General features: G+C 38.9%; 1 protein-coding gene across 7 annotated transcripts in view; it reads right to left on the bottom strand.

Moving 5' to 3' along the window:
• LOC107665323 (nesprin-1-like) overlaps positions 1-24878 on the bottom strand; it is a 133934-nt gene that overhangs the window by 10766 nt on the left and 98290 nt on the right. For 4 of the 7 annotated variants that reach the window (XM_016456145.1, XM_016456148.1, XM_016456150.1 and 1 more), the window contains exons 75-100: positions 23805-23978; positions 23564-23695; positions 23001-23076; positions 20992-21112; positions 20718-20850; positions 20444-20626; positions 20181-20330; positions 19892-20068; positions 19463-19618; positions 18324-18479; positions 17947-18117; positions 17708-17841; positions 17437-17620; positions 17090-17272; positions 16473-16619; positions 16234-16388; positions 15993-16140; positions 13643-13737; positions 13326-13560; positions 13047-13241; positions 10766-10891; positions 9380-9535; positions 7856-8014; positions 7443-7609; positions 1875-2037; positions 1251-1438 (exon numbers count right to left, since the gene is read on the bottom strand). In XM_016456145.1, the coding sequence (XP_016311631.1) occupies positions 1251-1438; positions 1875-2037; positions 7443-7609; positions 7856-8014; positions 9380-9535; positions 10766-10891; positions 13047-13241; positions 13326-13560; positions 13643-13737; positions 15993-16140; positions 16234-16388; positions 16473-16619; positions 17090-17272; positions 17437-17620; positions 17708-17841; positions 17947-18117; positions 18324-18479; positions 19463-19618; positions 19892-20068; positions 20181-20330; positions 20444-20626; positions 20718-20850; positions 20992-21112; positions 23001-23076; positions 23564-23695; positions 23805-23978 (4064 nt within the window). Of the gene's footprint in view, positions 1-1250; positions 1439-1874; positions 2038-7442; positions 7610-7855; positions 8015-9379; positions 9536-10765; positions 10892-13046; positions 13242-13325; positions 13561-13642; positions 13738-15992; positions 16141-16233; positions 16389-16472; positions 16620-17089; positions 17273-17436; positions 17621-17707; positions 17842-17946; positions 18118-18323; positions 18480-19462; positions 19619-19891; positions 20069-20180; positions 20331-20443; positions 20627-20717; positions 20851-20991; positions 21113-21350; positions 21507-21779; positions 21957-22068; positions 22219-22331; positions 22515-22605; positions 22739-22879; positions 23077-23563; positions 23696-23804; positions 23979-24878 lie in introns of all 7 variants that reach the window. The other 3 variants (XM_016456151.1, XM_016456146.1, XM_016456149.1) reach the window with 1 other exon arrangement.

The following is a 24878-nucleotide window of genomic DNA, read 5'->3' as shown; positions in this document are numbered from 1 at the left end:
AAAGCTACATGTATTCTTGTGATGGCAAAGCTAAATTTTCAGCAGCCATTACTCCAGTCTTCAGTCAATGATTCCTTAGATATCATTTTAACATGCTGATTTGGTGCTCAAGAAAGACTTATTATTTTTAATGTTGAAAACGGTTGTTACTTTTGATCATTCTGATTAAGTATCCTTGCTGAATAAGACTATTTTCCTTTTTAAAAATCTTACTGACCCCAAGCAGAGTATGTGAGTGGAGTGGAGTGGGAGTGGAGCGGCATGATTTTTGACTGAGCGAGGAGTGGATTTTTTGAAAGTCGAAGCGTTGTGGTTTTCACTCACTCCAAGAGTGCAACAGCACGAGTACAATTAATGCCAACAGCCCATAATATAACTGCATTTTATCAAGAATTCACGCATTAAACATCATTAGCTAGCTTTACAGATAAGTGGATCACTCAAATCAGAAAGAAGGTGGTTATAATGACGGTCATGGACGAGTGCGGGAGGTTATTTCTCAGGCATGCTTGTTTATAGAATGTGGATACTCAATATTGATTGGGTGAAATCACGTTTTAAAACAACTTATTGTACAGGTAGTTAATCTCCGCTCTAAACTAATGTGCTGCTACATTGCTGCACGCGTGCACAACACAAAAGCTCACACATAACGTACAGATCGCGTGCACATAGAAACATTCAGGAGTGCAAAAAATTGTTGTCAACGCTGTCCTGTGATTTATCAGCTTAAAAACGGAAAAGTTACAGCATATTCTCTCTGTTTCTGAAGTAACTACAACCCTCAGGTTCGCCATAGAAGAGAGACACTGCACAGACAAGCGAGTTAAACAGTCATTTAATATAGACGTGGGTTAAATGTAGTATTCCAGTAAACCATGTCAAAACTATTCTTCTAGTATAGTGTATTTATTTTTAATATTTAATAAGTTTAATATTAAAATCGTAAAAAGTTCTGAACAGAACTTTGTAATATTTCAAAACATACTGAAATACTTTATCCGTGAATTCATGGAGTGAAGGCAGAGCGGCATTTCTGATCAGTGGAGCGAGGAGCGGGAAATGCTGAACCCAGAGCGGAGATGGAGCGGAGTGATTATTGCATGCTTGGAGCGCAGAGGGGAAATTGTTGCCGCTCCACTCCGCTCACATACTCTGACCCCAAACTTTTGAACAGTAGTGTACTTTTACACAGAAACCAATGTGTACATTTTCCAATTTACTTATAAATCACACACAAACACACTCACTTCAGCCTCCTCTCCATGGCAACAGCACAGATGTTTCTCCAACGGCGATCAAGGCCACGTGTGGCCTGCTGGATGGATTCACACTCGGTCTCTGTGGCACAGGCATCACAGTCGTGCAGCAGCACCTCACACAGGTTCAGCACTGATGCCACACCCGTGCTGTGCTTCTCAATGTCACGCTGCAGATCCTGCACAGAGAAAGAGTAGACTTCTACTGAGCTTCTCACGACATCTGACATTTTGATCATTTTGCCAGTTTCTATTTCATTTCAGTTTATTAAGCAGAGGTCATGCATTTCTCTACAAATATGTTTAATCTTGTTGCATCATCAGTTTTAAAAATGTTTGACTAAAATTGCTTCTTTACAATGATAATTTGTCTCTGATGCAGAAAGAGGTTGATATGTGCTGGCTGTTGCTGGGTAAAGTGAGGATACATTATGATACTGAAACAGTAAGTGGGTCAGTGACTGAGCCAGATGAAGTCAAGTTCTTATTTTGACGTTTGACCAGGGCTTATTTTACTTGCAGAGATTTAATACTAGTTTTCATAAGACTTACTATACTGACAGACTTTTATGCGACCATATGTAAATGAATGCCTTTTCTGTGTGTGTGCGTTACCTGTTGCTGGTTAAGTTTACTTTGGATCTCATGTGAGTCACAGGTTTCATAGACGATGGGTCGTGAGAGTTCAGTCTCGATGTGAGCCAGCCAGGAGCGCAGACTGCTCATGTTCTTATCTAGCTGCTGCACGGCCACAAGTGTCTCCCGCAACTTCTTTACCCTACAGACCCCAGAGACAGAGAGACAGAGGAAGAGTAAAGAGACTGTATTAATATAACATTCTGCAAAAAGTGTAATTAAGCTGTTAGTGTAATTAGGCTATAAACCAGAACTGTACAGTGCAAACGTCTTTTATGTTTAATCAAAGAAACTTGGGATCGGAATGAAATTTGCCTTTAAAGAATCAGTAAATATGGAATGTACACTCGTCATTAATTTTATTCACGAATGTATTTTGTGAACAGTCATATTTTGATTGGAAAGACCTTTATAGTATTGGATGTCTTTTGATAACATAGCATTTTAAGTTTTAAAGTTATACACGGCCCAAAACAAAGACAAAAATACAGAAAAGATGTTTATTATTATAAATATACATTTGAATAAAACATTTATATAATAAAATATTATTAATTAATTGTAATAATAATGTATATTAAATTAATATTATAATAGTTCAATCATTATTTGTTTATTCCATTTATTTTTGTCAACAATAAATTGAAAGAAAAATAATTAGTATTGCAAGAGTCATGTCATTTCAGTGTAAATATAAACATATAGTTTACATATGTAAGTACAATGCAAATGCATTACATTGTCCAATTTTTTTGGTAGATTTATGAAGTTACTTTGTCACTTGTTAACTGATGTAAGGTCAAGTTGTCTTGCATATTTGACAATATAAGCAGAGGCAGAATGCAATCCAATGGTGTTAGAGTTTCCTAGAAATCCTGAATGTGCCTAAAAATACAGAATCACATGCTCAATGCAGTGCCACTGACACACACTCACGCATACCAGCATAGCATGTTTCAGCTGTGCCACCATTCCAGATCTAGATCTCAGAAAAATGTCTTACCTCAGACTGGATATGAAGCAAAGAGCACAGATGCTGAGTGGACATGATTCAACTTCAGCCAACTTTGATTGAAACTTTGGTGTATGCTGTAGGCAGTTAGCCAAAACACAGACAATGTTTGACCTGGTGAGATTAAGCCCTCATGTAACCCTGGTATGTGAACAGTTCAGTGTGACTGTGATTCAAGCTATATTCCTAAAGCACAAAGACACACTGAAACTAAACCCACCGCAACAACAACAGAAGGTCAACAAATACAGCATGGTATAGCATTTTCTCCATTTAACAAACTGAGATTTTCAGTGAAACTATCTGGTCTATTGGGCAATCACATATGTGGAGAAAAGCAATGATAGCTTCACTTAAGCATCTCAAACGACATATTTCACCCACATAATCTAATAAACTACATTTCAGACACTTCGCATTAAGACATGTCTAAGTATGACAGAAAATACCACAATACATGGCAACATATAAATTTAATTGCATAAAAAGAGAATCCGTAATATGTAAATGATATGTGGATAAATGTTTTCCTGCCTGTTAATGTCGCAGTCACACTCTGGCAGATCTGAGTCCTGTCCAGGGCTTCCTGCCATGTTATCAGTGCCCATATCCAGCACCATTGGGCATAATCCTCTCAATCAACTGTCCCAGAAGAAAGAAAAACTTCCACACTGTCAAAATTCCCCTTCTCTTTCGTCTGAACAACAAAGTGACCAGGATTTCTCTAGTCCCCTGGTTAGTGTGTGGGGTGTCTGAGTATGTGTGTGTGAACTGCTCTCAAGTGCAGGCATGAGCAGCTGGGAGTGACAAATATACTGCTGTGGCTAAAATAAGACGACAGTCATTAGCATGTGCTGATCAGAGGACTGGAATGTCTGTGTCTGTCATTATTCATATAAACAAAAACTGAAAAATATTATTTTTGTTTTATTTTATTTTATTTTGATTCATTAAAATTAAAATTAAGAATATTAAGAAAAAAAGAAGAACATTTAACATTTCTTTAGTTTTAAAACTAAAATATAACCTTAAAAACAGTTGTTTTGCAGTTTTTTTAAAAGTAGTCTATTATTGTTGATGGTTTTTGTTAAATCGGTGTCCATATTCTTATTATTTACAGCATTGTTCTAACCTTTGTTGAAACCAATTACCAAACCAAATTTGAAACCGACTGAAGGATTTTGTGTATTTGTGTATAGTTCTTTCTTGTTTATTCAACATCTGATATGTCACCTTGTGAATCTTTCCTGATGTTATCCTGTAAAGGTGTAAACCAAATACACAGGATGGCCCTTCTACCCTGTCTCTCCAGTAGGAGGTCCTAATGGCATCAGTCTATTGTTTGAAGGCCATTTGTTACCAGGTATAAAGTTCTGTCTCACAGACAGAACTCAGGTAGAAGCTAGGACTCTTTTCAAGGGTTCAGATATTTTGAAGGCCGACACACTGACGTTGCTGCTGAAGATCTGTGCTACACTACTACCTTCAATAAAATCTTCTCCCCACAAGAACTCTGGTCAAGCTTACTTATTTTATGCATTAGAAAAATTAAATACATTGGCGAGCCACCCAAATCTTTGCTCAGCCAAATACAGCAAAATCCAACACAACCAGTTCCAGTTGAGTATTCAACATTAATTGTATTCATTTCAACTCATTTACTCGCTTCACCTATTTAAAAGTAAACGAAATAAAAAGGAAAAAAAAAAAAAGAGCAATTTTCTTTATCTTTGTGCAAGAGCTAAATTGGAAATCCAAAATTACAACAAAACCTGATGTCTGTGTGTACATACTTAAACATATTTTGGGGACAAATTTGTACCCAAAAGTGAGTTAAATGGGGGGGAAAAAAAACGTCCTTTTGGAGATATCCTCATTTGTATAAAATAAAGTAAATAAAAAGTTTTTTAATTGAAGAAATACAGTAGGTTTTCTGTTAGGATTAGGTTATAGTATTTTTAACTAACTGCATTTAAAAACAATATTAGTTGGAATGCCCTGCATTTAGAAAGCCAAGTAAACGTGTGTGTGAGAGAAATTGTGTGTCAGTGTATCTGTGTTTGAAATATGCTTGCTTGTGAACAGTGTGGATACTTTTTCTTGAGCAAAATCTCTCCAGTTAGCTCTTTAATTGAATCCAAATAAAAGTATGTCAGTATACTACCCTTTTCTATAAACTTTTAGGGAAAAATCAAGACGCAGTCACACAGAGCCTCTCACACACTGGCCACAGTGAAATCAACACCACACATGTAAGAGGCTTTCAGTCCTGACTCCAGGCAATTCGCTTTTACCAGTCATATCCAGAGACACCATGGTGTCATGTTTAAGATGCTGGTGCAAAATACTTCCTCTCCACCCACAGGCCATTAGCACAAGGAACATTCTCAGTTCATGCCCCTATTTCTAAAGATGACACTCTGCACAGGGTGTCTACAGATATAAACAAGTTAAATTTAAGACTTTTTAAGACCCATTTTAATACCACCTTATATGAAATTTAAGACCAAATTTTTTTTCCCCGATTTTTTTTTTTACAAGCAAACTTACCGATTCAGATACTGATCATCAATTTTTTTTTCTTTAAACAAATTTATTTGTTGTTTATTTGCTCTATAACGAGCAAACTAGCTTAAAACTAAAATATCTGTAGCCATTTAAAATGCAAGGCAACCACTGCATTTGAATCATGATCCAAACAAAGATGCTACACACACATAGCACGAACAGTTGTTTTTGATATGAATTAAATTGTATAAATTTCAAGATTTAAAGCAAAAACAGAATGGTCTGATTTTAGAAGTGTGAAATTATGCTACATAAGACACCTGCGCAAAACACAAACAGCAGACGGACTGAAAAAAAATGCAAATTCACTCTCTGACAGCAGGTGGAACAGCTTATGGAACAGCTGCTGCAAATATAGCGTTTCCTTGGTTACCGCTGTAAACAAAGCTGTGCTGTGCTGCGCATAGATATGTGTGTGTGTGTGATTATATATATATTTATACTACGGGGCCGTTGAATGCTTGAATCTGATTGGCTGACGAACGTTCTGAGGTGTGCAATTATTTTCCGGGAAATGCACAACGTAGTTCCAGGCATCTCTCTTGACCGCATTACAGTTCCATATCACTTCGCATAGTTAACTGTAATAACGGAAATTAGCATACAGTATATACAGCACACAGGAATTACTGCAATCACACGTGCTCGCACTACGGTCACGCAGTTTGCACAAAAAGGTGTTGTCAGCGCTGCCCTGACGATTTTATCAGTTAGCCTATATAGTGAAGCAACTTAAAGGCTACACATGACATTTCTCACTAGCGAGGTAATAACAGCGCTGTTTAGAGACGCTGCTGCAGAACACTGTTGAGGGACGCACAGAGGTAGCCTAATTCACACAAGCTCTCTCTCTCTTTCTTTCTCTTTCTGTGTGTCTCTGTCTCTCTCGCTCTCTTTTTAATAACTTCATTAATAACTGCATTAGAATGCTATCAACAGCTCAAGCCTCCATTACCAGCTTATTACCAAATAATCCTACTCACAATAGCGATTTAAGTACAAAAACCGGACGAATCCCTTTAAATATATCATCTTATCGATGTCTTGAGGTGTGGTAACCGTAGTATAGTACTCCGCTTCGCGTCGTGGCCGCATCACCACCTTGGGTGTGCATTATTTTTCTAATAATTCAACGGCCCGTCGTCAATTATTCCTTACATATATATATATATACACATATAGGCCTAAATATCTATGGTGCTGCGCATATCAACACGGAGGTAAGTGAACAGACAATCAGTTCCCTTCAGAGATACAGTCATATAACCCCTCACCCCCAATTCAATATTTATATTTTCTTCCTATATTTCGAGCATGGTGAACAGTGATCTTGCTATTGTCCGGTACAGTATTTTCTCCTCTTTGTGTCCGTCTTCAGCGTCTCTGGCCTCTGTTAACTGCCATTTACAGACTTAGTTACATTTTGGGAAATTATTGCAATACAGTTTGTGTGCAGTTCTGGAATAGAGATCAGCCAAAATAAAAAAGTTGTGTGTGCTGATCGTGGGTTTGAAGCAAAAACCATCCGGTTCTGATTTAAGGCCGGTCGACCGGTGCATCTCTCTCTCTCCGATGATGCAGTAATGACCGTGGGGGAAAAAATCTTCGGCCAGTCCAATGATTGTAAACAGTCATTGGGTTCGTCAGACTGGAGAAATTTTTGCGGTAATGTAACCAAAAATATTTAAGACTTTTTAAGGCCTTTTGTTAGGAAAACTTTATTTGAGACATTTTAAGACTTTTTAAGGACCCACGGACACCCTGCTTCAAAAGAACGGACTGATATTTCAGGAAATTTAGTTTTGTATTTCTGAATTAAAATATTCTGTTGTAAAAAATTAAATAAAAATTCTATGGGCTTTTGTTCTATAAAAGACACATAAATTACACTTTGATCTGACATAACTTTTTTAAGCAGCTAGAGCACAATATGTACAATGTCATGCGATATCATTTGAGAGACTCACCTTGCTTCTATAAGGTCAAGCAGATGCTGCCACCGCTCATTGACTTTGCTGAGTTTGTACTGGATTTCTGCAGCTTTGCTTTCATGGCTGGCCTGAGCCAATCTCTCCCCCATCTGTTCCAGCTGATACTTGTTCTCTTTGGCCATTGAGATCTCTTCCTGATAGTCCTGATAACAAAGAGATCGCACGTTTGTTCAGCTGAATATTCATAAGACTTTGGGTAGATTGTGTTTCACATATTCACTGGAATAAGTCTGACATCTTTTGCAGTTTAAAAAAATCTAGAATCTAAACTGAACAATGAAATATATATTTTATCTGCAGGATACGTTTTAGAGTTCAATGGGATGATTATTTATCAATTTCTTGATTTCACAAGAAACAAATATGTTGTGATTGTGTGTTCATTTCACCTTCCTGAGTTTCTCAATCATCTCCTCAATGCTGATGTCGCCGTTCTGTGAGACCTTGCTCTCCATTTGTGTGAGCCACTCACACAGCTCTTTGTTCTTCTCATTGAACACGGCCCACTCGTTCAGCCTCTCGCTCACCTGCTGCCGGCGCAAGGACAGCTACAGGGATGACAGACAATGATCACTTACACCATGGGTTCACGGAGTACAGAGTACGATTAAAGGAGAAGTTGCAAAAAGATTGGTGAGCAAAATAAGAAACGGAAGATGTCAGACGGACATGTAATAATTTAGTGTCATGCACCATCAGTCTTTCCCATGGTCTTTCCTTACTACGAGACATCAGGGATTAAGAGGCACAATATCATTGCAATCCTTTATACTACGTTGCCCAGAGCAAACAAGGAGCCATCATGAACTTTGATTCAACAATATCATAAATTCTCTGTAAGTTTTGTCAGCATATACAAAAATCAACCTTTATCTATTGAATTTACCTAATTATTTTTAGTTAAGTTGCTAAAAATTTAAATCAGAGCATCTCTTTACATATTCATTATCTGACTGTCACGGAAACGGGTGTGTGGAGGCAGGCAGGACGACGAGGACGACAAGGATTCCAATAATGACATTTATTGTAGACACAACAAGGCAGGTTCAGGTAGGTGAGACACACACTCGGGGTAACATTAACAATAACCGACAACAATGCTCAGACAGACAGGAACTAATATGGGGTGGATAATTAGTGGCAGACAGGTGAGCACAATGACGGTGATTAACTAATGATTAGACGGGCTAAACCAACACAAGGGGAAGAAACCACAATAAACAGTCCACAGGGGCGTTACATTACTCCCCCCTCCCGGAAGGTGCGTCCTCGCACCGTAGAAACCAAGGGAGGGGCGGAGGGGGACTAGGAGGAGGACCGTCCACTGGCGGCGGAGCAGGTGGTGGAGGAGCCCGAGGCGGAGATGGAGCTGATTAAGGACGGCGTCCTCTAACGCCGTCACCGCTGCGAGCTTGCAGAACTCCCCGGCGTACTCATAGAAGGGGAGATCCCGGCGGGATATGGTGAGGAAACAAGCAGCAATCTCCATGTTGTTGTTTTAGGTCGGTTATTCTGTCACGGACCGGATGTGTGGAGGCAGGCAGGACGACGAGGACGACAAGGATTCCAATAATGACATTTATTGTAGACACAACAAGGCAGGTTCAGGTAGGTGAGACACACACTCGGGGTAACATTAACAATAACCGACAACAATGCTCAGACAGACAGGAACTAATATGGGGTGGATAATTAGTGGCAGACAGGTGAGCACAATGACGGTGATTAACTAATGATTAGACGGGCTAAACCAACACAAGGGGAAGAAACCACATAAACAGTCCACAGGGGCGTTACACTGACTTGATGAAAACTTGCAGTTGTTTATATACTGTAATGTAGACAGCTGTGCATAGAATGTGTTATGGTGCAAAACAAATGCTAAGGGACAGACTGACGTATGTGTACTGTACCTGGTGACAGGTCTCCTCCCACTGTCTCTGGAGTAGTAGAAGTCTCTCCTGTAAGACTGTGAGGTCATCAGCACTGAGGCCACTGGAGAGAGACTCCCTCAGAATACACAGCCCGGCTACATCATCAGTCCAGCCTTCAATACTGCTCTCCAATTCCTATCACACACACAAACACATACTTTCATGAACACATCAGAAATGAAATGAAATAAAATAACATTTAATTTAAGATTTAAAAATAAAATGAAATACAGTAAAATTCAGTCCAAACTGTAACTGTTGAAAATAAAATTTTAGGACAATGTTTTTGGATTTAAAATAAATAAACATACAAAACCATGTAAAATGTAAAAACAAAAAATTATTTAATACAGTTAGAACTGAACTCTATTATTTAATAGAGTTAGACTGAAAATGAAGTTTTAGGATGTAAAATAAATAATTAAATAAACAAAAACAAAATATGTAAACAACAATTTTTTTTTTTTTTACATTTTAAGAATAAATTAATATATTTTAAAATAAAATAAATCCTCTCCTTAACCCTTCCCCTACCCAACCAACAACAACAACAAATATGTAAGATTTAAAAAATAATAATAAAATATTAACTAAGACAGCTGATTACATTTATCTAAAACAGAAGAATATTGACTGCACATATTCTTCCCCTCACACACAGTAACAACCAAAGGACCCTAATTGCATTTGTATTGATATTTGTTGATATTGATATCTCTGCTAGCATTATACAGTTACACTGTATAATCCTAATATACAGATGGTATGTGACTCACAGATAACAACTGTTGACAAGACATTAAGCACACAATAAAAGCTGCCAATACTTTGCTGTTAAAAACTGATTTTTTTTTTTTGCTGCTGCATAAGCACTTCTTATTAAACCTCAGCATCTCTGCTAACATGTACGGTTTAGCATGATTAGCATGCACCTCAACTTACTTCCCTCAGGCAAAGTCAAAGACATTCTTGCTGACAGTCCAGCTTATAGAGACCAGAGCAGGTTGATTTTACTTTTACACACCTTCTGCTATACTGCACACACCTCCCTGTAACATCACGCATGAAAAATCAACCCTCCTTTGCAGATAAAAAATTAATCAGAGTGTCAGGGCATCACACACACAAACATTCTGCTAGAAGCATGCAAGGGTATTATTAATGCAGTGGTTGATAGCAGCAGACTGCACAAACCAATAATTATCTGGACTATTGAGATATTGTTGCTTTATCACTGCAAATCTGGTCAGGAAATAGTGTTCAATGCTTTAGCTCAAATAATAAGAAAGATACTCAGATGTTGCTGAAGCAACACGCTTCTAGAAGGTCATAGGACACAAGATGAGTCAGATTTTGTTTGTGTACCTTGCAGCGAATCTGTTCTGTGTGCAGCTCCTCATGGTGGTCGGGTAAAGGCACAGAGAGCTTTTGCTTAAAGTCCCTCAGCTTCTCGTGTGATGCAGAAATTCCTTTTTCACACTGATTCCAGTCCTGCACACATATCCAGAAAGAAAAAAAAAATTGTGAAATCATGAGAAAGAGCGAGCATGATATAGAAATAGCATGTTTATGGTACTCTGCAGCACAGTGTAATCTGCACAATATATACAATTACATATCTTAGAAAAATGTAACTTAGCAATTTTTAAGCTCTAATGCAACATGTTTATTACAATATTCGAGGAAAAGTCAGAAAGACTGTTCGGTGATCACCACATTTTTAATCAGGAACATAATAGAGAATGTCATTTGTAATCAATTCTATATTTAAATCTGGTCAGAGCAAAGGGCCATGGTCCTGAGACACAAGAGAGACAGAATTTCATGCAGAGATAAAGCAGTGAGGTACCTTCTATCATGTCATCCGAGAAAACAGAGGGATGTGGAAGAGAGAGGAAGAGAGAGACAGAGGCGAAGGAAAGAGGAGCCATTTTCCTTTTGCAATCCAAAATTGTTGTCTGTGTCCCAGTGTGCTGCGTCAAAATGGAGCGGCTAACTGCCTGTCCCTGCTGCCCTGTGTTGGCAGCGCAGCACCGCTCGGACACCTTCCCGCGGCCTGCCTCCTACAGAACTGAAGATATTTCTCTCGCCTTCAGCTCCCTCTTCTCCCGTTCTCTCCCTTTCATCCCCCTCACACGCACACACAAAACACATCACACACTCTCTCACTCTCGTTATGCTAGCTCGCCTCTATTTGCTCTGTAAGGTCAGATGCAAAGTTCTTCACTGTCTCTCTTTTCTTTTAGGAAAAGAACTTTGAACATGAGATCCATTTATAGGTTTACAGAATGTTTGCTTCGTATATTGAATTTTTGTTTTTGGATTATTCAACAATTCAGCTATTTTTCTGTATTTCTGATATTTGTAGTTTGAAATAGCTTTCAAAGTAATGACCAATCCCTGATTTCACTGAAACAAAATAACCAAAACTATTTTGAAACACCAAAACAATCTGACCCTGAAAGTTTGACTATAGATGCAGCCCGTAAAAATCTATAGATGTACAATAAAAATCCTAAACTGTACCACATCGTAAAAACAACCACAAAACACTGCAACAAGTAAATCTCCAACAATGCAACAGCATGTCATATATATACAGTGGGCTCCAAAAGTCTGAGACTACATTGAAAAACTTATTTAAACCTGAAAACAAAAGCCTGAATATATATTTTTTTAGGATTTAAAATCTATTAATTTAAAATAAATACATTTAATATATATACTGTATATATATATATATATATATATATATTACAAAATTAGGTACTATTTATATGTTAATCAAATAAAATACAAATTACAAACTTCTGAAATTAATTACAATTTTTCAATTTTATTTTACACAAGTTGTTGTGATAATATAATTAGAAACAAAAAAATAAACTTCAATTAAATTAGTAAAAATCACTGCAAAATAGAAGCATTTTTTACCAGTGGTCTCAGACTTTGATGCAAAAACCAACCAACTTACAGGTAAACACATCTGTCTAAAAGACACAGGTTGTCTAAAGAAATTAACCAACAATTGCAAATAATCAGCTGAAACTACTCAACAAACATTTGCTACCATCTGGAAATAATGAGCTTCCTCCAAACAGCAAAAGTCATTTAGTGTTTGTTAGGGTATCGAAAACCGGTTCCATTTTAGAACCGGTTCCAAATTTCCAAGAACCGGGTATTCGATAAGACGCGTGCATTTCGATTCTGCTTAACGATTCCTGCGTTCGCATTTTAATGTGATTAAAAACGATTTAAGTGCAGGAACGGAAAGAACTTGCGCCCTGTTTGCGTGCAGCGCACACGAAGCGCGAGCACAGAGAACAGAGGTCGCGGTACGGGTTCCCGGTTTGTGTCCGTTCTCGAACCGTTCCGTGTATTTCCACTGTAGAAAAGGTTGTTTCGGGCCAAAACTGACTTCTTTCATATTTTTTTTATATATTGGATTTTTTATCTTATTGGAATCGAAACTAGGAATCGATAAGAATCGGAATCGATAAGCAGAATCGGAATCGATAAAATTCAAACGATTCAAACCCAACCCTAGTGTTTGTACTTTGTCAGCGATACAAACTATTAAATCTAGCAAATAAGCAACCAGTAAGTGCACCCAAAAATGTTTTATTAACATTTACTCTTAACTCACCCTTAACAAAGAAAGCAGTTCTTTCTTCCTCTCGTCGAGACGGATGTTAATTGACCTCCAGCGCTCCTGCACGTCAGTCAGCTCAGTGTGAAGCGAGGCCTCCGTTCTGGCATCAGCCCACAGGAGGAGTTGCCTCCCGGCCTCCACTGTGAGAATGTAGCTGCCCTGTTGCCTCTGGAGCACACGCTCTTTCAGCTGGGTGGAGAAAAGTGGGGTACTTTAGGCTATTTGCAGGTGGCCATTATTTCTACGTTAATGTAAAAATGGCTATATCTTTACCTGTATGTGGTCTAACATTCCACGAATCTGCTGTAGTGCTACTGTTGCCCCTTGTTGATGGTCTTCTGGTTCCATTAACACTTCTTGCAGCCAATGACGCAGTTTCTCTATCAGCTCTGTGTACCGCTGCCATTGCCGAACCAAACTGTCAATAATCCCCCGTCTTTGCTGGGCCCGCCTCACCACACCTTGCCACTGGTTACTAAGCAGTGCTAGTTTCATGCCAAAATCATCCCTTTTGGGCAAGAGGACAAAAAAGAGACTGTCACTATAAGTATGAATGAAAGAAGAAGAATAAGGAAATAAACAAATGGTACCTGTCTTCCACTTGTCCCTGATTCAGGAGCTGATGTCCATCATTGATGATAGAGTATAGAATTTGTTGTCGGCTAAAGATCTCTGCTTGGAATAGCTATCCATACACACAAAAAAAGTAGAGCAGTTCCATAAAGTAGGTCATTAAACTATGACCCTATACATTTTATGCTGCATATTTTTATTATTATAGCCATCTTATAAAGGTTTCACCAAAAACTTGCATTGAGTTTTGAAATAAAAACTGAATACTGACACAGAAAAAATGCTGAGGACAAAATTGTCCTAAGAATAATAACAAAAATTTCTGGAGCAGCAAATCAGCATATTAGAATGATTTCTAAAGGATCATGTGGCACTGAAGACTGGAGCAATGGCTGCTGAAAACTCAGTTATTTTAAATTGTAATAATGTTTCAAAATATTATATTTTTACTGTATTTTTGATCAAATAAATGCAGCCTCGGTGAGAATAACGGCAGGTTCACACATACTCCGTCTGCAGTGCATATTTTTTTTCTGCGCCCATGTTAATGGATTAGAGTTCACACTGCATGCGATTACGGTCCGGCAGTGCGTTCCAGGAGCGGTGCGTCTGCAGCAGTGCAGCGATCGTTTCTGCGATCTTCGAAAAAAAAGTATTTTTTTGCTGTGCTGCACATGCTGAATTAAAGTGACAGCGCATTGATTGTGGTAAAAATGAACATGGATTGACATGAAAATGTAGTAATTAAACTATAAATGCATATAATTAAAATCTACTGTGTTTCAGTCAACCCATATGGCTTTTTGGCTAGGTTTAATGCACAGAAATGTGCACTTTATGAAGTTCTTTATGAACCACAGGATTGATGCTCAGTCAGCGCACGAATACTGAATTGAGTTCTCTTTTGCTTATTATTGTGCTTGGACGAACAAATACAGACAAAATTACATCAAAATGGGCGAATATCCTGTAAACATAGTCGGTTAGGCCTATGTCTTAACATAAAAAGTTGAGAAAGAAAACGCATGTGTATCAGAATATTGGATCTGTGAAGTGAAAACAGATTTAAATTAAACCTAATGCCGTTTAAGAAAACAATATCTCACTACTTTTGACTGAATAACTTCTGTAACTTAAATAAGGATTAATCTATATTTAATTTATAAGACTATGAAAAATATTTTACATTTTACTACTTTATTCATTTCTGTACCTGAAAAAATCTTTTATACCTAGGCTATCTGAAAAATCTGAAAAGCTCTGCTGACTTCATTTGTGTATTTGTATTTATTTTCTGCTATTGCTTGTAATTTGGAAAAGATTCTTAACACTTAGCCCTGCATGGCAGCATGAGACCCAGACTGCGATGTATAGTAGCAGACAAAAAAAAAAAGTTCTCAAAGCAAAATTAGTTTAAGTTTTGTAATTTCTTTTTGTATATATTTTCCATGTTTTCCCCCTACAACTACCTAATTTTTGTTGTTTCCTAATGAGGAAATTCCTATATTTTACACATTGAACATTTTAGCACAGCCTGAAAGACTTTCTTGACTGTTGTCATGTCATAAGCTTACTGATCTCATGTGACTTCATTTTATCCAATTTATTTTTCTTTATCATTTAAAAAAAGTGTAGTTTTTGTTGTCAATATGGGGTACAGGATGTGCAAATTTCAGATAAATGTTCATGTTATATATTTTGGATGCATTTGTGAGTTAATAAAAATGTAACTTATTGTGTAAAATAGGTATATAATATCGATAAATCGATCAACATACTACCGAATCGAATCATAATCGTATCGTAGAATTAGATTATGGTATTGGCAAATATCGTATCGCTGTGTATGAGAATCGATATCATATCGTATCATGATGAAACGTCAGATTTACACCCCTACAACTTAATATACGTATAAATCTAGAAGTAAAACACATTGAATAACACGTTGCTTATATTTATTATGTTTAAACATGAATATGTCTATGAAAGATTGTATTTCTGTACAGTGTAAAAAGAGAATCACAATGCTGAAAAATAATTTTCAGTAACAACGTTTGGATTTGAAATCAAACTAATGGATAGATGTGTTTGCGGTAAACAGCTGTGGATCATTAGCAGACTTCAAACGCATCCTGTATGAAAGTACAATGAGTCCATGCTGCTTCTGCACCGCATATGAACTGCACATGGACTGCATACACACGGAGTATGGCATTAGAGACTTTTTTTCAAAAACACTAAAAAATCTTGTTGACCCCAAACATTTAAATATTGTAAATGCGGCCTTTTATTTGGTGTGAACAGGCCTTTAGTTGTAGTTATTCTAAAAAAGTATTTTCCTTTTTTTTTTTTATTTATCAGTACCTCATGCTCTCTCTGCTGGTCTAGCAGGCACTGATAGTTTCCAGAGATCTCAGCGGCCAGTTTCTCCTCTATTTGGGTAAGAAAGGTCATCCAAGCATCACACTTCTCCAAGAAGCTCTGTCTTTGCAATACCAGTGCTTGCAGTTTACTGCACATACACAGAGATGCAGACAGCTGAATATTACACGCTTCTAGAGAAGAAATTGAAAATCTACCATAGATCAACAGTAACCACACATACCTGAATCTCTCAATTGTATGAGCAGAGTTAGATGACCAACTCCTGTTTAGATTCTGCAGATGCTTGATTTCATTATCATTGAGGGGAAGCTGATAACCCATCTCATTCAAACGTTCCAGATCAGGAGAAAGACTGCTCAGCTTTAACATTTGGGTCTACAGGCACACGTACATATGAGAAAGTTCAAAAGTGTTTATACAACCCTATAATTTTACAGGCAAATGTTCAACAAATTTCACCTTAAGTTTTTCCATGTGTTCCTGCACAGATGAGATATCTGGAGAACCGATTGGGTCTGGTTCCTTCAGAACCTTCTCAGCTTCTTCTGACCAGTGGCTCAGAGAATGTAACTCCTTACTAAACCTCTCATAGTCCCTCACACCCGCCTTGAGGAAAGGAAGGAGAAAAAAAACTTGACACTTGACAAACTTTACAGTCTGACATCTGTGAAAGTGACAAAACGATAGTCACACATGATAGTGTCAAAACTATGAAAGGATAGTATGAAAGTTATTTTATTAAAACATTATATTATTCAATTTAAAATATATACTACCATTTGAAGGTTTGGGATTTATTTATTTACTTATAAAGGAAATAAATACTTTTATTTAGCAAGGAAGCATAATATATTAAAATAGAAAACGGTTATTTTAAATTGTAAAAATATTTCACAATATTACTGTTTTTAATGTATTTCTGATTAAATAATTGCAGCCTTGGGATCAAAACATCAAATAATCTTACCCAAACTTTTAAACAGCAGTCTATATTTTATTAAAATAAATGTGTGAAAACTGTATAAATGCTCTGTTTCAATGTCTGTGTGCACAAGGCAAATTCTAATCATCTGAACCTCTAGCAGAGACTGCTGTCTTTGGAGGGCATGTCCAACTGTTGCTAATCGCTGAGTGAGTGACAGATGGTCTGTATGGAAGGTTGTCATGGCAGAGGGGTCCACTTGTTGCCTCAGCTGCTCTGAAAACTCATCCAGCTGCTGCATGACAGACTCTACGGATCCCTCAGACGCCATAAGACCCTGCAGAAATACCAGCTTTACAAAGAGGAATACTGTGGCCCTTGCTACAAGGCTTTCACAACTGCACACAGTTGTCAGAATTAGCAATTGCTTACATACTTTTGGGTCATTAACATAACCGAAGCAAAGGCTTCCAAACCCATCATGCATTGATAAATCCACACCTTCACTTCCTGTTCTGTGATGTCCCTGTGGGTGGCGCTCTTGAGTAGCTGTTCCACCTGATCCTCTAGTTTCTGGATGTCAGTGCTGCTCTGAGCATGTAGTGCTTTGTAATGCTGCCACAGTTGCAGCAGGCTCTTACTCCTCCTCAGCTGATCTGAGATCTGCTCCAGCAGCATGTTCCACCTGACAGCAGATCAGTAGATCAATGATTTCTGATCACTTTGTACTGATCAGTGTCTTTATTAGTAACTAGAAGTTTTTGAAACTCACCTGAGATTTATGTCACCCAGTACTGTGTTGAGTGAATCGCTCACTGAGGGATGACAGTCCCTCAGCAGCTGTTGCGTTATGGAGCCAAGTTTCCGTAAACTGCTCTCCTGTTTCTCCAGCTCATCTTGTAAACTCTGAGACACACAGAAACCCATGGTGATTTTAGTTTCTTACATATATAATGTATATAATGCGAATAAAAGCTCATTCATATTTTGCAGTTTGTGGCAGATTAGCACCTCAAGGTTCTCCACTTGAACCTGCACAGCTTCTGGGGAGCCAGTGAGAAGACGCAGACGAGAGATGGTGTAACGTCCCTCCATCAGGTAGCCCTGAATCTCCTCATATGCTTGTTTATACAGGCTCCACTGCTCCAGCACTGACCGGAGACTGACTGTCTGCTGCCCGATCTGCAATTACACACAAACATCATTTAGGACTGATAATCAGTGTTTCGGTGAAAATTACGAAATTTCTGATGATCAAAACTGAGTGATAGTACATATCATGTATGTTTAACTAAGAGTGTCTATAAAAAAAACGTGTGAACAATATTGTAATGAAGATTACAAAACTAGAAGAAACTAGAACTAGAAGCCAAAAGGGTAAAACATACCATGTGATCCAGATTGGCCCAAGACTGGTTTAGACCTTTCAGAGTGCCCATAATAACAGAGCCAGCCTTGCCTTTCTTATCCTGAATTAACAAGCATCCTTTCTCTTCAGCCTTCTCCAGATCTTTCTCTTTCTCCTTTACCAACACTTCCATTTCCTAGCATACACAGACACAGTCAGATCAATCTTTCAGAACAACAAATCACATAGAATATTTCCAGATTATCTATGTAATCTTCACTCATGAATCCACATAAGCCGCTTTTCCACTGTCGGGCCAGTGCGAGCCAGTGCTTTAAACGGGCCGGGCGGGGCTAATAGCCTTGGACCTGTAGCACAGAGGCCAAAATCACGATGCGTTTCCACCGTCTGGCCAGAAGCTCCGCTGTGCTTCACTAAAACCCGCCCTTTACACGCCTCTCTGGAACAACGTCACGCAACCCCATCATTTCACCAACAAAGAGAAGTTATCAGAAAACTAATAAGAAATAAGTCACTGGAACTAGCGCGATCACAAAACGAACATGATAAAAGCGGCCGTTTGTTTGCATGCTTTGTTAAAGATTTAAATCCAAAAGCATCGATGTTTTACAATAATAAGTGATACATTGATCATAATGAATTAATTTATCAGGATTGAAAATTAGTCACACAGAAATAGCCTAAAGCGGTATGAACATAGCCTACCTACTTATTCAGTCGAGTCTGTTTCTGTTTATTTGTAGTCACAGTAGCCTATATACATCACATTTAGAAAGAATGATCATTTCTATATTTTTATAAATATTATATTTTTGACATACGCGGAGCTAAACTCTCGAGACGAGACTTATGACAGATAAAATATGTTACTAAATAAATACACGATTGTGTTAGAAAATAAGAAGCTGACATCTGATTTCTTCAAGCAGTTGTATTTACCATGTTTACTATGGTAACGTTAATGGCTAGCGTCTTTTGAACCCGGGCCGTTGGCCCCGAGGAAGCACCGACAAGGCACAATCAAGCCCCGGAAGTGACAGTGGAATCACAACTGGCCCTGGCACGCACTAGCACGCCCGCTTTTGGCCCGACAGTGGAAAGGCGGCTATAGTGTACTGTGTATTGTGTAGAGCCTAACAACTATGGTGCAGTACCGACCTGACAATCTTTGAGCGCATTCTGGGCTGAGGAAACATCCTCAATCCTGTGCTTCTTTTTGAGTCTCTCTTCCTGTACACTGAACCAGGTCTTCAAGGTCTGAACCACGTTCTCATACTCCAACCTGCTTTCAAGCAGGCCCTCTAAAACCTGAATCTGTGAAACACAAAAGACACCAGTATGATAATAAAAATTAAAGCTAAATGGCATACAATGGGGTCCAAAATCACAGTGACACTTGGTATTTAGCATGACTTTATTTTTTATTACTTTTTTGAATTACTTGTTGTTTTTCAATTACAAATTATGTTATCATAACAATTTGAGTGAAAAGTTGAATTGGAAAATTATGAATTTCAGTCTTAGCATTTAATTTGTCCCATTTTTTTTGCTTTAACATTTGAGAATTTTTCTGCATTTATGTCTGACCTTCTCTGTAACGAGTCCCTGCAGTATCTGCCAGCGGCGGTTCATGGCCCCAAGACGCTCAGCAAAGTCTGTTTTGTCACTGCGTTTCCCCTCCACATCCTGACTGCTGATTTGCAGAACTGACTGATTCACAAAGTCCACCGTCAGCTGCTTACAGGACAGGTCAATCCAAAAACCCTGTTGAGAGGGGTAAATAAAGAAAAAGAGATATTTGGTGTCTTGAGAATGGAGTACAAAATGACTAATGATATGTTTTATTATTTCAAAAGTCTTGAAGACTTTTTGCTACCTTGTATTTCTGAAGGTACATTTGCACAGCCTCGGATCCCACTGCCCCCATGATCTTCTGCTGGTCCTCTTGGATAACATTCTCCATGAGGGATATCCAGCTCATTAGTTCAGTTATTGCATGACGGGATGGCAGCTTCTCCATCTGCAGCTGTTGATCACAATATGAATGCTACAATCAGCATAGCCATGTGAGCCTGTTCATTATCTGCATACTTTTCTTTAACTGAGATGAGGCAGTGCAATCTGTCCTAGTCATCATACCTGATGTAGTTTCTCCTGGACCACAGGGATACGAGTGAGAAGATCAGCCCACTGTGTGTCTACCTGGGCCAAGTTTGCCCTGAGTGCTGCCGTGTCCACTTTCTTCAACCGGAGCAGCTGATTCCCCTGGCTCTGAACTGAGGCACGCAAAGAAGACTTGGCGTCTACCTCTTTGGAGAACTCCTGCAAATACAGAACCAATATAGAGTGTGTCTATAAAAGTCAAGTGAGACCTAAGGCTCTTTTTAGCAGAATATTTAATGGCCGTTCTTACCAGGAAGGCATGAAGGTGGTCTCTGACAGTCTCTAGCTCTTGAGGTACCGTAACAGATTGAGTGCTCCAGAACTCCAGGCGGTCTAGAGCCGAACTCAGCCATTGACTAAGCTCAGCTGACTCGCTCTGATACCTACAATAAAATATGAAGAGACCATGTGATGTCAATAAAAATGTGCATACATGGACACAACCACACACAAGTGTTTCTTGTAAATTAATTTCTTTAAGGAAGTAGACCGAATCACACAGAGAAAGTGAACAGATCACAGACCTGATCCAGTGTTTGAGGGTGGAATCCAGGCGGTGTAGCTCTTTATTGATCTTGGTGGTGGTGCTGAGCCAGTGCTCCCCCAGCTGAGTAAGCTGAGTCTCCAGCTCTGAGCAGGACACATGTACACTCTTCTAGCCCCAGCTGGCCCGCTTTGGCCCAAGGTTTTCGTCGGGCCAAAGAACCCGGGCCGTTGGCCCCGAGGAAGCACCGACAAGGCACAATCAAGCCCCGGAAGTGACAGTGGAATCACAACTGGCCCTGGCACGCACTAGCACGCCCGCTTTTGGCCCGACAGTGGAAAGGCGGCTATAGTGTACTGTGTATTGTGTAGAGCCTAACAACTATGGTGCAGTACCGACCTGACAATCTTTGAGCGCATTCTGGGCTGAGGAAACATCCTCAATCCTGTGCTTCTTTTTGAGTCTCTCTTCCTGTACACTGAACCAGGTCTTCAAGGTCTGAACCACGTTCTCATACTCCAACCTGCTTTCAAGCAGGCCCTCTAAAACCTGAATCTGTGAAACACAAAAGACACCAGTATGATAATAAAAATTAAAGCTAAATGGCATACAATGGGGTCCAAAATCACAGTGACACTTGGTATTTAGCATGACTTTATTTTTTATTACTTTTTTGAATTACTTGTTGTTTTTCAATTACAAATTATGTTATCATAACAATTTGAGTGAAAAGTTGAATTGGAAAATTATGAATTTCAGTCTTAGCATTTAATTTGTCCCATTTTTTTTGCTTTAACATTTGAGAATTTTTCTGCATTTATGTCTGACCTTCTCTGTAACGAGTCCCTGCAGTATCTGCCAGCGGCGGTTCATGGCCCCAAGACGCTCAGCAAAGTCTGTTTTGTCACTGCGTTTCCCCTCCACATCCTGACTGCTGATTTGCAGAACTGACTGATTCACAAAGTCCACCGTCAGCTGCTTACAGGACAGGTCAATCCAAAAACCCTGTTGAGAGGGGTAAATAAAGAAAAAGAGATATTTGGTGTCTTGAGAATGGAGTACAAAATGACTAATGATATGTTTTATTATTTCAAAAGTCTTGAAGACTTTTTGCTACCTTGTATTTCTGAAGGTACATTTGCACAGCCTCGGATCCCACTGCCCCCATGATCTTCTGCTGGTCCTCTTGGATAACATTCTCCATGAGGGATATCCAGCTCATTAGCTCAGTTATCGCATGACGGGATGGCAGCTTCTCCATCTGCAGCTGTTGATCAGAACAGGAATGCTACGATTAGCATAGCCACATGAGCCTGTTCATTATCTGCATACCCTTCCTTAACTGAAATTAGGCTGTGCAATCAGTCCTAGTCTTCATACCTGGTGTAGTTTCTCCTGGACCACAGGGATACGAGTGAGAAGATCAGCCCACTGTGTGTCTACCTGGGCCAAGTTTGCCCTGAGTGCTGCCGTGTCCACTTTCTTCAACCGGAGCAGCTGATTCCCCTGGCTCTGAACTGAGGCACGCAAAGAAGACTTGGCGTCTACCTCTTTGGAGAACTCCTGCAAATACAGAACCAATATAGAGTGTGTCTATAAAAGTCAAGTGAGACCTAAGGCTCTTTTTAGCAGAATATTTAATGGCCGTTCTTACCAGGAAGGCATGAAGGTGGTCTCTGACAGTCTCTAGCTCTTGAGGTACCGTAACAGATTGAGTGCTCCAGAACTCCAGGCGGTCTAGAGCCGAACTCAGCCATTGACTAAGCTCAGCTGACTCGCTCTGATACCTACAATAAAATATGAAGAGACCATGTGATGTCAATAAAAATGTGCATACATGGACACAACCACACACAAGTGTTTCTTGTAAATTAATTTCTTTAAGGAAGTAGACCGAATCACACAGAGAAAGTGAACAGATCACAGACCTAATCCAGTGTTTGAGGGTGGAGTCCAGGCGGTGTAGCTCTTTATTGATCTTGGTGGTGGTGCTGAGCCAGTGGTCCCCCAGCTGAGTGAGCTGAGTCTCCAGCTCTGAGCAGGACACATGTAAAAGCAGCCTCTTTCCATCCTCCAACAACTTATACAACTGCTGCTGCCGCTCAGAGAGACTGGCCTTCAGTTGCTACAGAGAGAGAGTGTAGATGTAGATTGTTGATTTTCTAGCATTCCCAATGTCTACTACCATTCCAAAGTTTGTGGTCAGTAAGACATTTTTTTTAAAGAAATGTATACTTGTATTCAGCAAATACACATTAAATTGATCAATACTATCAAGTGATAGTAAACTAGAGACATAATGTTTCAGAGTCCCAGACTTGTTTTAAAAACCTTACCAACTCAAACAATAATGTAACAATACATCAAGCTAAAATGAAGTTTCATTTTACTTCTTTAAATTCAAATTCACATTACAATTATGCATCCTGTTTGCTAATTCATATTAACTTCAAATTCCTGAATTGAGTAATTTAATAGGCATTCTCAATTCGATTTCTAACGCACAAACCATGCAACACAGAAATAGTATGTAATGTTTGTAATGTAAAATTATGTTGTATGAATTTTATGGTGTAACCGTATCTAGTGATCTGTGTGTGATGGAGCTGTACCTGATACAGAGTAATTCTATCGCTCAATCTGTCTTCTGTCTCTTCTACCAGGCCTACACTGGGGATGCTGCTTTCCACTGCCTCCAGCTGTCTGTACAGGGCTTGATAGTCACCCACCAACCTGCTCCACCACTGATGCCACAAAGCACAAGTTATTCACTTCATATGCACTGCACTCATCAGTTTTTTTATCATAATATGCATCTTGTATGCAAATAAAGAAACACAAATCCACACACACCTCCAGGATGCCCTCCAGCTCCACTCCTCGTTTGTGAGCCTGTTTAAGTACAGCCTGTGCCTGAGCCACAGTCTCTTCCAAGCTCTGGACCTCCCGCTGCACCACCAACCCACTGACCTGCCTGAAGAAGGCCTGTGTAAGGACAACATGCGTCTCTAGCCCCTGGAAAAACTCCTGCAGGAAGAGAAGACAGACAACATGAGTCCACACTCATCAAAATGGAAACTTAAGAGTATCTGACTGTATGAGACCAGAGTCATCAATATTTTTGTTTCTGTTTTCCTTGAAAAGAAAGACTATATATTTTATATGTGTAAACTACCATTCAAAGGTTTGGGGTCAGTAATATTTTCTAATGTTTTTAAAAAAGTATCTTATGCTCACCAAGGCTCCATTTATTTGATCAAAAATACAGTAAAAATAGTAACATTTTGAAAAATTGTTACCATTTAAAGGAGACATATTATGCCCCTTTTTACAATATTTAATATAAGTCTCTGGTGTCCCCAGAATGTGTCTGTGAAGTTTCAACTCAAAATACTCCACAGATCATTTATTATATCATTTTGAAAATGCCTATTTTGAGTGGAAGCAGAAACACGCTGTTTTTCGGGCCCATCTCTTTAAATGCAAATGAGCTGCTGCTCCCCGCCCCCTTTTCCAGAATAGAGCTGCGCCATTACAGTTGGTACCTGCTAAAAAAACATCTGTTTTGGTTTTGATTATCATGTTTATCGCGCTGAAATCATACGTTTTAAACCATATGAGCTTAAACTTCTGATATACGGTTTTCTGAGTGCACACATCCGAAGCACACGTACAGAAAGCCGCTGTCACAGCATGTGAGTACTAAATTAAGCTCTCATTCACACACAAGTTTACGTTAAAAACATACGAGTTACAAAAACAGTCGGTTATGTCTGTGAAGGTAAACAGCTGGGAAATAAATCACGTTTATTTTAGATCTGTGTGGCAGCAGCAATATACATTAAATAAATCAATAAATCCACTGCTCTCTTGTCTCCTCTGAGGCTGGGACTCTAATTAGTGTTCTGTGCTCGTCTGTGCAGCCAA

The sequence above is a fragment of the Sinocyclocheilus anshuiensis genome, unplaced genomic scaffold, assembly GCF_001515605.1.
Source record: "Sinocyclocheilus anshuiensis isolate Anshui unplaced genomic scaffold, SAMN03320099.WGS_v1.1 scaffold199, whole genome shotgun sequence".
Classification (NCBI taxonomy): domain Eukaryota; kingdom Metazoa; phylum Chordata; class Actinopteri; order Cypriniformes; family Cyprinidae; genus Sinocyclocheilus; species Sinocyclocheilus anshuiensis.
The sequence above is the reverse complement of the archived record's forward strand: the minus strand, read 5'-3'. Positions and strand labels throughout refer to the sequence as shown.